Source organism: Saccopteryx leptura, chromosome 3 (assembly GCF_036850995.1).
Source record: "Saccopteryx leptura isolate mSacLep1 chromosome 3, mSacLep1_pri_phased_curated, whole genome shotgun sequence".
Lineage (NCBI taxonomy): Eukaryota > Metazoa > Chordata > Mammalia > Chiroptera > Emballonuridae > Saccopteryx > Saccopteryx leptura.
The window spans coordinates 171,298,377-171,315,572 of record NC_089505.1 but is presented as its reverse complement, the minus strand read 5'-3'; the positions used below and the strand labels follow the sequence as shown (position 1 = coordinate 171,315,572).

General features: G+C 37.4%; 1 protein-coding gene across 1 annotated transcript in view; it reads right to left on the bottom strand.

Moving 5' to 3' along the window:
• Positions 1 to 213: 213 nt before the first annotated feature.
• LOC136400346 (guanylate-binding protein 6-like) overlaps positions 214 to 17,196 on the bottom strand; it is a 51,762-nt gene continuing 34,779 nt past the window's right edge. The window contains 7 exon segments of the mRNA XM_066376856.1: positions 214 to 435; positions 1,431 to 1,624; positions 1,958 to 2,060; positions 3,341 to 3,553; positions 4,295 to 4,575; positions 5,268 to 5,447; positions 5,450 to 5,512. Of these exon segments, the coding sequence (XP_066232953.1) occupies positions 214 to 435; positions 1,431 to 1,624; positions 1,958 to 2,060; positions 3,341 to 3,553; positions 4,295 to 4,575; positions 5,268 to 5,447; positions 5,450 to 5,512 (1,256 nt within the window).

Below are 17,196 nucleotides of genomic sequence, written 5' to 3'. Positions count from 1 at the left end.
AAGTTTGCCAACTTCTATTATAAATAGTTTCTTGTTTTTCTATTTAAATGAATAAAATCGACTCAATGTATCTAAAGTGTCTCAGACACTGATATCTTAGTAGGCACTTTTTATGTTTAAAACTTTTGTGAATGAAACTTAAAAACATACACACCAAAAATAGGACAGAGCATGTATGTACATTCTACAATTTCATTTAAAGAAAAGCAAATCCTACTTAAACAGTGAACTCAGAGCCTTCAGACCCATCCCAATTAGATTAGCAGGAATAGATAGGACTGCAGTGGCTTGATCGGCAAATGTGTCCAGGGTCTGTGATTTAAAAGGAGTTTTACTCTTTTTAGTATTTTCAATCATACTTCTCAGATGATTTATTTCTGCCTTCATTTCATCAGCTTTCTTCTTAAATCCATTATTAAGAAATTCCTCTTGGGTCTAAAACAAAGGGTGTGAAGAGACAGAAAAGGAAACTTTTGAAAATTGTTATTTCTCAAGAGTAAGATTTTCTATGTTATTAAATTTTCTTTATTTTATACATAAAAGTATTCTCTCTTATTAGATCATCAGAGGATAGTATTAGAAGCAGACACTATCTTCTGGGTTAGACCTGAATAGTGAGAGGAAGGATAGTTTTCAACCTTATTAATAATCACGCACCGTTAGAGTCTTGCTCGGATACCAAGCCAGGCTTGAGGACAAATGCAATAATATGTTCCACAAAAGTATTGATTAGGAGGGAGACGTCAGTCCACTTGCACAAATTTTCAGTCTGCTTTGAATGGCCTAGTCCCTCATTTTGTGGCAACAATAGGAACATATAGCTGATCAAGAAATCTGATGTAAACACCTCTAGATGAGAAAAAAGAAAATTCCCCCAATGCTATGTGATGACTTAGGCAAACTATCCATAGCTGGAGCCAACTGAAGCTGGTTTAGAAGGTGTGGGTTCCCCATATTTCTAAGTCTGGATATATCTGATAGTTTTAGGCAAGCATGAATCCAAATCAGGGTTTTTGCTGGTAGTAGCTTCTTGATAATTGACAGTGATCTTGGTGAAGTACTCTGCTGGTGCTTATATTAAAAACACCAGGTTGGAGTATCTACTTGATAATCTAAAAAATCTTGTTTAATTAGGGCTCCACGAGATTATCCTAGAAACGCACTACTGTAGCAACTCAAACATTGCAGAGGCGATTTATATTTGTCAGGGACTTGGAGGAGCCAAAGTCACCTTGGATTCCTGAGAGTCTCAGTGTGGAGCAAAACTCAGAGGCCTTTAGGAAAGCCAGGATTCAGTACTTCTGGTGAATCAAATGCACTAAATAGCAGCAGTGGTTCTCTTTTAAATTTTTCTTTAATTTTCACCCATTCCTTTCTCATTAACCAGGGCGATGACCATCAGCAACTTCTGAGGCCAGGGCCGGACTTACCTTCAGCTTGTGTTCCAGTGTCTTCGTCTGTTCTCTCAGAGCCTCGTCTCTTTCCCACTCCAGCTTCTCTCTCAGTTGAACCATGTTTTCCTGAAGGCTTCCATTTTGTGTCTCGATCTGCTGCTGCTGCTCCCAGTGTTTCTGTCTCAGCCACTCCTTCTCCATCTCAGCTGCCTCCTTCCTGGCCTGCTCCTCTGCCCCAGGGAGGTGTTAGAAAGAAGAAAGTAAAAGATCATACCTGAACTCTACCATCTTGAGATCAGAGAGCAAATCAGATTTGAAAGAGAGGATGGGGAATCTCAGATTTCACCTGATTACAGCTACACCATCAAGAGCTGCTTTGAGAATGTGATGGGAAAGGTCTTCGGATCTGCCTGATGTATACCACAGCTCTGCTTGTTATTTTCAAATTTGGCAGAAGAAGGGCAACTTGGGTGTTTTGGAAAAATCTTCATGTGATCTGTCAGAGGGCACTGCAGGGACCTATCCCCCCCCCACCCTACTGAGAGTTGGGTTGTGCCCCATACCTTCTATGGCCTTCTGCCCTTGGGTCAGGGTTCTATCTGCCTGCAGGATGGATTTCTCTATTGGCATCTGTTACTGCAGGAAGTCTTGGAAGACTTCTTTTGCCTGAGGAACCAAGAAGAAATGAAGAACTTGGAATTCCACTGAGATTTGTTTTGTGCAAACAAGTCTATTCATGTCATTTTTACTTTTTATTTAAAATGCTCCAGGAATCCCTACAAAGTGTCCAAGCCCCTTACTGTGGACAGAGACTTTGCATATCTTCTTCCAGCCCCTCTTCCAACAGTAGTTGTCTCCACATGCCCTACCTTTCAGCCAGTCAGAATTATGTGCAACTGTACAAACCCATAATCTCACCTGACCTGTGGTGGCACAGTGGATAAAGCGTCGACCTGGAAATGCTGAGGTTGCGGGTTCGAAACCCTGGACTTGCCTGGTCAAGGCACATATGGGAGTTGATGCTTCCAGCTCCTCCCCCCTTCTCTCTCTCTGTCTCTCCTCTCTCTCTCTCTCTCCCTCTGTCTCTCCCTCTCCTCTCTAAAAAAATGAATAAATAAAAAAAAATTAAAAAACAAACAAACAAACCCATAATCTCTTGGTGCTTCTATGTATTTGCATGTTTACTTGGGGTACTTCCCTTTGGATAACTTCTCAACCTGGACAACATGTACAAATACTTCAAAATTTACATCCCTGTCCTCTTCTGGTAGGTTTTATAGACTATATGTCTAATGTGAAATGCAGACTCTAATCTATACTGCTGTTCTCTCTAGCCACTTGCTTGATGTGTGACTTGAAGGAAGTTATATAACCTGCTTATGCGTACTAATTCACATCTTAAAATGTGGGTAATAAAAGTAAATGTTACACAACATTTTTTGGAAGACTAAAATAAAATTTTAAGAAAAAGAGATTAACACTCTGCCTACAGGGAGTTGCAGTTCAATATGTTAATTGTATTTTTACTATTACATTTATTACCATTACCAGTGCACACCAGGGTCACAGGTTTGTAAGTGTTATCACTCATAGAATCTATGTAATTGTCTATTAATTTGAATCTTTCTCACGTTGATCAGCTTTGAGTACAAAATTCTGACATTCCATCACAAATCTTCAACACAGTACACTAAATGTCATGTTGTTAGATGGAGAAATGATTATTTCTCTTCTGTATCTTGTGGATCTCAGAAATCCATACACAGCTTTTAGAATGGACATTTCTTCTCTCTTCAGTGAGAAAGAGCAAACAGTCATCTTTAAAGCCAAACAGGCATGCTATCCCCATGATCTCATATTACCCACAAGGCTACTGTGCTCTCAGATTTTCAGGCGTGCCTCTTGACCTTCATCTGTGGGATCCCCATGCTCCCCTCCTTCCTCACCTTCACTCCTTTCCTGGGTACTTCCCAATAGCGCCATTCAATCCTTTCCTTTGCTCTCCTGTAGTTCTTGTGCCCTCCGGGAACAGAGAAATTTCCCTCCAAAATATCATTCACTAGTTCCACTGAAAGCTGATCCAGTGTATTCTGGCAGTATTTAACAGAAGCCTCTTCATTCTTCTGCAAGAAACTCTCTTTTTTATTCTTTATGATTTCCTGCAAGAGAAATGTAAACAAGAATCATTAGTCAAATGGAACAGAGGAGATAAAATTCTGAAGATTCTATTTGTTAGATACTCTGTGGTTCTCTTAAGAATGTACTCTTATTGATCAATGTCACCCTGTTAAATTTAATTTTCTAAATAAAAGTAAAAAAAAGAAACAAAGAAAAAGTATCTTAAGTAGAGCAGCACAACCAATGTAGCAATAATCAAGAGATTTATTTCTAACTCTGAAAACTCTCTGCAAGACCCTGCTAAAGCTTCTTAACCTTCCTGGGCCTCAGCTTCTTCTGTGAAATGTTGAGATTGCATATATATACTTTGTGGTTCCCAGCAACGGTACCATTCTGTGATTTTTATCTTCAATAACAATCATACAACCAGAAATACTATAAATAATTACATGGTAAGAAAGTCTGTCTAAGGAAACAGTGTCTAGGAGTAGGAGTGCATATAACCAGAGAGCAGCCAGCTCGGGAATGACTTTCGGGGATTATGAAATCATGCCACACTTCACTAAAGAAGACACTGATGCTGATTTTGCTTGAGAGATCTTGAATAACTTTCCCAAGTTTGAGGAAAAAGAAGTAAATATAGTTCTCCAGATTTCTCCCTCTCAGGAGAATTCAGGCTACTTTAGTCTGAATAGGAGATGAGCTATGAAATAAATATGTAGACCGGCAGGCATCATTCGAGAAGGACGAGAATAAGGAGGACAAATGCTAAGACAAAGTACCATAAGCTTCTTCTGGAACTCCCTCTGGTCATCCTTGAAGGAGTTCTCCATGAAGATTGCAATGGCTTCCCTCTCACAGGCCATGTGCACATCCAGCAGCTCCTGGAGCGTGTCTGTAGGGAAGCTCACTCGCTGCGCCACCTGCTGGCTGTAGTGCTCGGCTGCCTTCTGCACGGCCGCTGAGTTCTCAATCTGGGCCAGAGCTGTCACAGCGTTCTCCAAACAAGGTACTGATCCTTTGTTGATGGTATCCATGTAAGTCACCACCAGAGTCCCCAATCCTGTATGAAACAGAGAATAGGGTTCAATGCCAATTTACACTGAGTGAGATCCAAGATTCTGAGATTTCAATTCTGAAACTACACACACACATCCACACACACCTACTTATTTCTATCATCACTTTAATTTGCACATTTACTCATTATTCCTGTGTTCTCCAGGCCATCACATTAAACAAATGTTAAATTTCTACCCTCATCTAACATAATCAGAAGTGTCTGTGAATAATTATTACACATTACACAGATAAAGGAAAAATAAACTACATAGATAAAGAAAAAGGATAGTTTAGATAATAATCATTCCTAATTCTTAAGCTTTCAATAGATTTGCAAATATTCAGATATGTATTTTGGACTAATTTAATGTCCTAAGAAGTCACTTTGAGAAAAACACTTAATGTATAGAAATTCCCCTGAAAATACAATGTACTTTGTTTTTATTCCTAGTTAGTGGTTTTATTATCAGTGGTGGCATTCTTCTTAAATGTGGGACTCCAGGGTATATCAGTGATAATATTTGGGGTTTTGGAAAGGGATTTGTTAATCCCATAGCAAGAGACACATACATATTTCTCTTTGGAGTTTGAATATTATAAATACACATTTTTATGTAAAATAAAACCACTAAAAATAATTTAAATAGTTAACCATAACCACTCAGAAATATGGTTTTGTAAAAGGACACTCACGGTTCCCAGTAACTTGGACTCCTTCCCTGAGGGTCTTAGTCCTTGCATGGGTGAAGATGTACTTACAAAAGTTTTCCGATTGATTCCGGAACTTAGGATCCAGTTGACTTTCAAAAATATTATCAATATGGGCTAAGAGCTCTGTTTCTTTTGTTGGCCGGTTAAAAACAAAACACTTCATTTTGGAAAAAAATGCCTGATACACTCCCTAAGTATGTTGAAACTTTTAGCTTTGAGATTTAGACCTGAGGAAAATGAAAAACAGTTAAAGTCAGCATGCTCCTAGTACAAGGCAGCTAAAGATTTTTATGAATGAGAATTGTTGATCTTTGGGGACTTTTATACTCATTGAATTTCTTTAACATAATCTTACAAATTATAAAAAAAATCATATGGATGACAAAGTATTGGAGAGAAATTTTAGGACACATCTGCCTGAGGGTAAAATTATGGCTCATATCCACAAAACCAAACATGGTAACTGATCTATTAGATGTTAATCAAATGAATGATTTAATGAGTGATGGTCAAATATCAATTTCTGGTATACTTCAACCCATGTTGGAAGTAGTAAACTGTAGGAACAAAATGAAGAGAAGCTACAAAGATAATGGAGGAATGATTAACATAGGACATAGGACACCTTGTTCAATTAAGAAAAACTTCATTGATTGAATTTGCATAGTACAAATAAGACTTGCTATTTGTTTTTTGTAGAAACTCTGAAAACTACACATTACCTAAATGTAATTTGAAAAAGTCCTCACTGATCCAGAAATACATTGGTTTTGCCAATCACTAACTTACCTAAATGCAATTATTTGAAATAATTTACTAACGTAAAATAATTACAAAGTGAATAAATATGTTAATCTAAAAGGAGAACATGATGAGGAAAGTTACATAAAAAAACTGGCTATTGAAAGAAATTATAAAAATGTTGTTCTAGTTCAAGATGGCGATGTAAGAAGATACTCAACTCACTTCCCAAAGACACACCGAATCTATAGCTACGTATGGTAACAACTTCTTCTGAGGTGAAAAACAAAACCTAAAAACTGGTGGAGCAGTCCCCTCACATCTGGCAAATGAGAGGGAAACCACATGGAAGTAGGTAGGAGAAGCTGAGACACAATATCACCTGAAAACCCACCCCAGGCACAGCCACTCACAGTCTGGGAAGAACCCAAATCCTGGAGATTCTCTGTGAAGAATAAAGTGTTTGTGTCCCAGGTTTTAAGACCAGCACCTGAGATGAGCCTCCAAAACATCTGGCTTTGAAAATCAATAGGCATTATCCCTACTAGACCCATGGGGCTAAGGTGAGCTCTTAAAAGGCTCACGTGCAGACTCATCCATTCCAGGACTCAGTGCAGAAACAAATCTTAGAAAACACTTTGAAAAAGAATTATTTGCTAATTTTAAAGTATTAGTCTAAATGGCAGGGGGCTGCTGGGATACTCTGGAGATGGAGGATTGTGGGTGCCATCTTCCTGTTCTCTAACACCTTTAGCCTGAGGGGCAGGCTTCTGATTTGGCACACTTACAGGGGACTATTGAGGTGGTCTCGAGAAATGGGCACAATTTTTATACTCTTTCTTCATTTTATTCCAGTTCACTGGTATCTTCCAGAAAAAAAACTCTATACCTTGTCATGTGTCTTGATTTCTGTGGTTGCTGTCAGGAGACACCTCTACATCTCCTGGCTCTGTTTCCCAGTGTGGTTTATACTTGCAAGTTCCAAAGGACTGTAACCAAGGGAGAAAGGGTTCTTAAACAACTACAACCGGACAGAGCCAAAGGAAGCAGACACAGGAGCTCAGTCTTTCTGTGAAAGATACCTATTGGTTTACCTTCACATCTGCAGCCTGAGGGGCAGGTTTCTAATTAAGTATATAAGGGTCTGCTGTAATCTTTTCCAGAGCCCTCCTAGGACAGGCACTATATTCATGCTGTTCCTTTGCCCCATTCCAGAGCACCAGTATCACTTGGAAAGGAATACAACACAACCATGAAAAATAAGGAAATCTCATCTTTTGTGATGGCATGGATGGACCTGGAGATTATTATACTAAGTGAAATAAGCCAGGCAGAGAAAGACAAATATCATATGATCTCACTTATATGTGGAATCTAATAAACAAAGTGAACTGAGGAACGGAATAGAGGCAGAAGCGGGGTCACAGGGAGCAGAGGGACAGCTGTCAGAGGGAAGGGGGATGAAGGGATGCGATCAGAGAAGGTGAAGGGATTTGTGAAATTATATATATATAACATAGATACAGATAACAGGACAGCAAATCCCAAGGGAAGGGGGGAGGGAGTTAGATAGAGGAGGGCAAAGGCAGGATAATCAGGGGCAAGGGGGTGAGGGTGACAAGTTTTATTGAGTGAGACACTTGAATCCATGTTAACACAATAAATTAAAATGAATAAAAAATTAATAAAAAAAGATGGCATCATAGGAAGACTTCAGACTCACATCCTACAGTGGACACATCAAATATACACCTACCTGTAGAGTAATTCTCCTGAAGAACTGAGGGCTGATTGAACAGCTTTTACACAACAAAATAAAAGGGGCTATACAGAGAAGTGTAGAAGAGATGGAAACATGGTAATCATATGAACACTATCCAGAGAAGGAGACCTGCAATAAGGACGAATATGTCTGAGAGGCCAACAGGCAGACCTGTTTACTCCAGGGCACAGCAAAAAAAACCCCAGCAGTTTAAAAACCACTTAGACTGTACGTTTAAAGAAAATAAAACATTTATTAATGACTAGGTGCCTGTCAAATGTTTGGGGAACTGCAGGAACTCTCCAGGATCTGTGGGCACTCTCTGAGATCAGTGGTGCCAGCAAACACCATTGTTTATGTTTCCCCTCCTTAAAATAATGGGAGAAAAGCTCACTTAGTACATGGGTTCTAGTGAGCCTGTAAGGCTATACAGTAAGTCCTGGGGCCACCATGCAAGCTCTGAGTAGCCCTGACCAGTGACCACCCTAAGAAAAACCAGACTCATGTTGCCAGGGTCATCTCAAGAAATGCCCTCTGCAGCCCCAGACAGTTGGCTCCTCAAAGTTTCCAACAATTCCACTTTCTGGTGACCTCAGCCAACACCCACTATAGTCCCAGCTAACTAGCTCCCCAAAGCACTCAAGAGCATCATGTCCCAGGCTGCCTCAGCCAGAATCTGCTGTAACCTCAGGGAACCCCTCAAGCCCTGTACCTTGAACAAGCTCAGCCAGTGCCTGCTGGAGCACCAGTCAGCCAGACACCCAGTTACTGCACAGATGTACCTCAGTTGACCAGCCAAAACCACCCAACTCATGCAATCTACAGTGTAGTCACTCCTACACAAAGTCACTCCTTCGAAATCAGGAGAGATAGATGTTTTATCAAACTCATAGAAGCAAACACAGAGAGAAAAGCAAAAGGAGAAGACTAAGGAAATATGTTCCCAAAAAAAAGAAAAACCGAAAAAAAAAACACCCTAATAAAATAGAGATAAGTATTTTGCCTGATAAAGCACTCAAATTCTTTAAAGAAATAGAACAAAATATCATCATTTTTGTATGGAACCACAAAAGAACCTGAATAACCAAAGCAATTCTAAGATAAAAGACCAAAGTAAGGGTATCACACTCCCTGACTTCAAATTATACTACAGAGCTACAATAATCAAAACAGCATGATATTGACAGAAAAACAAATACACAGACCAATGGAACAGAATTGAGAACCCCAAAATAAAACTACACATATATAAGCAAATAATATGTGACAAATGAACCAAAAACATACAATAGAAAAAAAAGCATTTTTAATACATGATGTTGGGAAAACTGGAAAATGACATGCAAAAAGATAATAAATAAAACTACTATTTGTCCCACGCCAAGAATTAACTCAAAATGAAAATCAAAGAGCTTACATATATGATCTGAAATAATAAATTAGTACATAGAAGAAAACTTATTGATTTTGGTTGCAGGGAATATTTTATGAATTTGACCTCAAAGGTAAGGGAAGTAAAGGCAAAAATAAATAAATGGGCCTACAACAAACTTAAAAGCTTCTGCATAGCCAAACAAAACAAAACAAAATAAAAAGCCTCTAACAAAACAGAAAGGCAACCCACTGAATGGATGAAGATATTTGCAAACAACAGCACTGTAAGGGGTTAATATAAAAAATATATAAAGAACTCATATGACTTAATACCAAACAAACAGATCCAATTAAAAAAATGGCAAGAGATCAGACAGATACCTTTTTCCAAAAAGATATACAAATGAACAACAGATATATGAAAAGATTCTCAACTTCACTAGCTATTAAAGAAATGCAAATCTAAACTACAATGAGATACCACCTCATATCTGTTAGAAAGGCTATTATCAAAAGGACAGGTAATAAGTGTTGGAGAGGTTATGAACAAAAAGAAACCCTCAATCACTGCCAGTGGAAATGTAAACTGGTGCAGTGAGTATGGAAAACAGCATGGAGGTTCACTAAAAAATTAAAAATAGAGTTACCATATGACAGAGCAATTTCTCTTCTATTTACCCGAAAACTTCAAAGATATTTATTCATAAAGATGTATGTACCCCTTTGTTCATTGCAGCATTATTCATGATAACCAAGACAAAGAGACAACTAAAGTGTCCTTCACTAGATGATTTGATAAAAAGAGATGTGATATACAGTATATAAATTGAAATGATATTCAACCATAAGAAAAAATGAAATAATGCTATTTGTGACAACATGGATGGGCCTTGAAAATATTATACTAAGCTAAATGAGTCAATCAGAAAATGATAGGAACCGTATCACTTCACTCATATGTTATATATAAAACTAAAACGCATAGACACAGATGACAATATGGTGGATACCAGAGGGAAGGGAAGAAGTAGTAAGGGGTAAATGGGGCCAAATATATGGTGACTGAATATGATTTGACTTTGAATGGTGAGCACAGAATTCAATACATAGGTCAAGCATCATAGAAATGTACACTTAAACCTATAAGATCCACCTGACCAGGCAGTGGCACAGTGGATAGAGCATCGGATTGGGATGCAGAGGACCCAGATTCAAAACCCCAAAGTTGCCAGCTTGAGTGCAGGCTCATCGGGTTTGAGCAAGGTTCACCAGCTTGAGCCCAAGGTCACTGGCTTGAGCAAGGGGTCCCTTGGTCTGCCGCAACCCCTAGTCAAGGCACATATGAGAAATCAATCAATGAACCACTAAGGTGCCGCAATGAAGAATTAATGCTTCTCATCTCTCTCCCTTCCTGTCTGTCTGTCCTTATCTGTCCCTCTCTCTGTCTCTCACTCTCTTTTTATCTGTCACAAAAAACAACAAAACCTTATAAGATCTTATTAACTAATGTCACCCAATAAATTTTAATAAAAAATAACTGATTAGTGATTCAGAAGAAGGAATAGTGGATGTCACCCAATAAAACAAAACAAAACAAATGTTCTGTAAAATAAGGATAGTTAATGGAACCTCTAGGAAAATGTCAGATGCATTAATATTCACTTTATAGGATTTCCAGAAGAATAGAAAAGAACAGGAAATTCTTTTTTTAAAAAAAAAACATGGCTGAAAACTTTCCAATAATCTGGGAAAGAAAATAGAGAACTAGGTCCAGGAAACACAAAGAGTTCCAAATAAGATAAATCAAGAAATATTTACACCAAGACATATTGCATACATTGCAAAAGTTAGGAGAAACGCTTGAAAACAGCAGGAGGAAACAACTAGTAACATACAAGGGAAATCCATAAGGTTATCTGGCAATTTTTCAACAGAAACTTTATAGGCCATAAAGTCAGAGACAGGATTTATTTATTTGTTTGTTTATTTATTTATTTATCTATTTATTTATGTGTGTGAGAGAGATAGACAGACAGACAGACAGGTACAGACAAATAGGAAAGGAGAAAGATGAGAAGCATCAATTCTTTGTTGCGGCACCTCAGTTGTTCATTGATTGCTTTCTCATATGTGCTTTGACTGGGCAGCTCCAGTTGAGACAATGATGCCTTGCTCAAGCTAAGGATTTGGGGCTTAAAACCAGCAACCTTTGGGCTCAAGCCAGTGACCATGGGGTCATTTCCATTATACCACACTCAAGTCAGCTACCCTGTGCTCAAGTTGCTGAGCCTATACTCAAGCCAGATGAGCCCTCACTCAAGCCGGAGACCTCAAGATTTCAATCCTGTGTCCTCAGCATCACAGGCCACTACTCTATCTACTGTGCTACCATATGGTCTGTCAAAGACAGTATATATTTAAATTACTGAATGGAAAGAGCTTACAACACAGAATACTGGCAAGGTTAACATTCAGAATTGGAAGAGAACGAGTTTCCCAAAAAAGCAAAAACTGAAACAGTTCATCATCCCTAAATTGCTTTATGTGGAAAATTTAAGGCCATAATCAGAAAATTTAAAATTACAGGAAATAAAAAGATACATAAATACAGGCAAATATATAGTAAAGGCTGTAGATCAGACACTTAAAAAGCTAGTATGAAGGTTAAAAGTCAAAGCAAAATGAAATGTAAATATAAGTAGTTAGGAAATATACAGAACAAAAAGATTTGAAACACCATGTTGAAAACAAAGTGTGGAGAGTGAGTAAAAATGTATTATTTTTAGAATATGTTCCAACTTAAATGCCTATCAGCTTACAATAGGCTGCTACCTATATACATACATAAATAAAATATATGTATGTATATATGTTGATGAGTATGTGTATATATATATAAATGTATATATATGAATGTCATTGATAACAAGTAAAAGAACCTACAAAACATATGCAAAATAAAGAGAAAGGAACCCAACATAACAGTAAAGGAAAGCAAAAAATCACAGGAAAAGAAACCAAAAAATGATGAAAGGAACAGGAAAAAACTACAAAAACCACCAAAAAAATGAAAAAAATTGTAATAAATACATACCTATCAATAATGACTTTAAATGTAAGTGGACTAAATGCTCCAATAAAGGGGCATAGGATGGCTGAATGAATAAAAAACTAAGACCCATGTAATGCTGCCCACAAGAGACTCACTTAGGATGGAAAGACACATAAGACTATAAGGGAAGGATGAAAAATGGTATTCCATGCAAGTAAAAATGAAGAATGCTGGTGTAGCAAAATTCATAAAAACAAAATAAACTTTAAAACAAAGACTATAAAAGGATACAAAAAGGGCGGTACAAAATGATAAAGGGGTCAATCCAAGAATATAAAATATTCACTAATATTTACACATCCAACATAGAAGCACATTAATATAGTCAGAAAATATTAACAGACACAAAAGAAGCAATTGTCAGCATAACAATAATAAAAGAAGATCTTAATAACTCACTTAAATCAATGAATAGATAATCCATACAGAAAATCAATAAGGAAACATTGTTCTTAAACAAACAAACAAAAAAATTAACCAGATGGATGTAATAGTTATTTGCATAAGATTTTATCTAAAGCATGCATAATTAACATTCTTTCAGGTGCATATGGAACATTCTTCAAGATAGATTTCATGTTAGGCCACTAAATTAACAAAAAATTTAAGCAGAAAATAAAAACTATCTTGAGACAAATAAAAATAAAAATACGGCCCTGACCAGTTGGCTCAGTGGTAAAGCATTGGCCTGGGGTGCAGGAGTCTCGGGTTTGATTCCCGGCCAGGGCACACAGGAGAAGCACCCATCTGCTTCTCCACCCCTCCCCCTCTCCTTCTCTGTCTCTCTCTTTCCCTCCTGCAACCAAGGCTCCATTGGAGCAAAGTTGGCCCAGGTGCTGAGGATAGCTCCATGGCCTCTGCCTCAGGCGCTAGAATGGCTCTGGCTGTGACAGAGCAATTCCCCAGATGGGCAGAGCATCACCCCCTGGTGGGCATGCCGCGACAGAGCAACGCCTCAGATGGGCAGAGCATCACCCCCTGGTGGGCATGCCGAGTGGATCCCGGTAAGGCGCATGCGGGAGTCTGACTGTCTCCCTGTTTCCAACTTCAGAAAAAAAAAAAAGTAAATAAATAAAAAATAAAAATACAACTCTCCAAAATCTATAAGATGTGATAAAAGCAGTTCTATGAGAGAAGTTCATGGCTATGCAAGCCTACCTCAAGAAACAAGAAAAATTCACAATAACTTATCTAACTCCATACTTAAAGAAATTAGAAAAAGAAGAACAAACAAAACCCAAGGTTGGTAAAAGGAAAGAAATAATAAAGATCAGAGTAGTAACAAACAAAGAAAAAAGAATATAAAAGATCAATGAAATAAAAACTGGTTCTTTGAAGAGATAAACAAAATTGATAAACCATAAGCCAGACTCATCAAAAAAAAAAAAAAAAAAAAAAAAAAAAAAAGAATAAGGAAAGATGGCCCAAATAAATCAAAGTAGAGATGAAACAGAAGAAATTACAACTGACACCAAAGAAATGAAAATAATTATATAAGAATCCCATGAACAACACCCATTTAGATTTAAAACACTCATTAGAATGGGTATAGAAGAAAGGTAGCCAACCAGCTAATATCATACTAAATAGTGAAAAACTGAAGGCTTTTCTTTTAAAACTAGAAATAAGACAAGGCTGCCCACTCTTTCCACTCACTCTTATTCAACATAGTTCTGGAAGTTTTAGCCAGAGCAATTACACAAGAAAAAGAAATAAAAGGTATTCATATTAGGAAGAAGTAAAGGTCTCACTTTTTGAAGATGACATGAGCCTGTACATAGAAAACCCAAACACTTCACAAAAAAACCATTAGACACAGTAAACCAATACAGTAAAGTTGTAGGATACAAACTCAATATACAAAAGTCTATTGTTTTCCTATATGCCAACAATGAAACTTCAGAATATGAACTAAAAAAAAAACAACCCCAAAACAATTACTTTATATGGGTCAAATATGTTTGCAAATATAATGTATATGTTTTCTTGCTTATAGTTTGCATTGGGTGTCAGGGACAGGCTGTAAGCTGGCAGGGTCCTTATAGCCTAAGGCTTAGTTTTATGACTAAGCCTTTCTCACCCTTCTGATACTAAGATCTTCTCAACACTAAGCTTTTCCCCACACCCTTGACTGTTGCATGATGTGGGGTGGTGCACTCTTATTAGGAATCCCATTTAAGCCTCAGATAAGTGGCTTTATATCAGAGACTTTCTTATTGGCTTAAAGGCTTTAATTTCTACACTATAAAGTAAGAGAGACCAGGGGGGCTCTCTCTCTCAGTTCCTGAAATTAGCATTGCAGAGGAGAGGCAGCCAAGATGACAGAGTGCTAAAGGAGAAGCCAATTTGTGCAGAGTTTGTGCAGAGAGAAGGAGATGGGAAACAGAGGTGAATAAGGCTGGTGAGGTAGAAACCTTTGACTCTAGGAATACTCGGATGAGTCAGTGGCTTTGGGAGCCCTGAATGGAAAGAGAAGTGTTTTCCCTACTGTGTGCATTTTCTCGCCCACCTGGTGCAAGCTAGGATTAAAGGTAATGGCCCACCAATTCTTGGCTCTCTTGTTTCATTACCATCTGTCTGAATCAAACCTGAACCTGTGTTGGCCAGAAGGCTGTGATGGTGGCCGCAGCTACTGGTTTTACACTTTACAATTGCAAAAAAAAAAAAATAATAATAATACCTAAGAAAAAAAATTAACAAAAGATATGAAAGACTAATATACTGAAAACTACAAAGTATTAGCTAAAAAAATTGAAAAAGACACAATAAAATGGAAAAAATATTCTATGTTCATGATTGGAAAACCAACACAGTTAAAATGGCCACATTACCCAAAGCAATGTACAAATACAATGCAATCCCCATTAAAATACTAATGTCATTTTTTAAAGAAATAGAACAAAAAATCACCTGGTTTGTATGGAAAATACCCAAATAGCCAAAGTTATTCTGAGGAGAAAGAAAGAAGCTGGAGGTATCATACTACCTGACTCAATTATACTATTGGGGCATAATAATCAAAACAGCATGGTATTGTGATGTGCAAGAGGGACAGTATAGTGTTGCAATTACAGACGGATGTTAGGGGAAAATGTATTATAATTAATAACAATAAAAAATAAAGCAAAATAAAAAGGGGTTTAAACTTATGTAACCTAAAGTAGAATAAAAAAAAAGAATCAATGCAACAATGAGCTATACATCACCAGACCAAAAAACATCAGCCTGGGTTCTAGAATAATAGCTAGTTAAAAAAATAGACTTAAAAAAGAGAATTATGAGTAGGTACAAATCTCACCAAATCATGGAGAAACACACCACCAGACTGGGAAGTGTCAGCCTGGACGACGCCAAAGTCGGCCACCCACCTTGCACATCAACAAGGAAGAGTTCTCTAGAGCTTCAGTGGTGCTCTGAGACCCTAACCTTTTTTATGGGAAAATCTTGGCTGGAGGCTATTGCACAAGGGCTCTTCGCAGCATGTTGTCTAGGAATAAAGAAAGGTCACCACATTCTGGAATAATTAACTAAGCCAGCAATTAAGTAATAAGAATATCTACCCTGGTTTCTAGGGAAACTGCAGAAGGACATCTTATCCTACCCTGAGTACATGATTCAGTCATTCCTGTAACCATTCTTTGTGACCCTTATTGTTCAAGTTCAATTTAGTTCAAATTCATGTATTTTTTTTATATATTGTTTGACAGAAAAACAGACATACAGACCAATGGAACAGAATCAAGAACCCAAAAATAAAACCACATGTACATGAGCAAATAATTTTTGACAAAGGAGCCAAAAGCAAATAATAGAGAAAATAAAGCCTCTCAATAATGGGAGAAAGGCACATGCAAAAGAATGAAACTTAACTACACTTAGTTACCATGCACAAAAATTAATTCAAAATGGAATAAAGACCTAAACATAAGATATGAAACAAGAAATTACACAGAAGAAAACAGGTGCTAAACTTATGGACCTTGCCCACAGAGAATAACTTATGAATTTGACCCCAAAGGCAAGGGAAGTAAAGGCAACAATAAATAAATAGAACTATATCAAACTAAAAAGCTTCTGCATAGCAAAAGAAATCAACAACAAAACAAAAAGGCAGCCAACCAAATGAGAGAGGGTATTTGCAAACAACAGCTCCAATAAGGGATTAACATTTAAATTATACAAGGAACTCACAAAGATCAGCAACAAACAAGCAAACAACCAAATTAAAAAATGGGAAGAGGACATGAATAGACACTTCTTCCAAGAAGATATACAAATGACCAACAGATATATGAAAAAATACTCATCTTCATTAGCTATTAAAGAAATGCAAATCAAAAGTATAATAAGATACCACCTCACACCTATTAAATTTGCTATTAAGAAGATAGGAACTTAGAAGTGGCAGAGAGGCTGTAGTGAAAAAAGAACCCTCATTCACTGCTGGTGGGAATACAAACTGGTACAGATGTTGTAGAAGAATGTGTGGTGGTTCCTCAAAAAATTAAGAATAGAACTACCATATGACCTGGTAATCCCTCTATTGGGTAGCTACCCCAAAAAAACTTGAAAACATTGGTGCATAAAGACACATGCACCCCATTTATTGCCACATTATTCACAGTGGCCAAGACATGGAAACAACCAAAGTATTCTTCAATTGAGGATCAGATAAAGAAGCTTTGGTACATATATACAATGGAATACTACTCAGCCATAAGAAATGATGACATATTGCTATTTACAACAACAACATGGATGGACCTTGAGAACATTATATTGAGTGAAATAAGTAAATCAGAAAAAGCTAAGAACCATATGATTTCACACACAGGTGGGATATAAAAACTGAGGTTCATGGACATAGATAAAAGTGAAGTGGTTACCAAGGTGGGGGAGGTTGTGGGAAAAGGAGTAGGAGG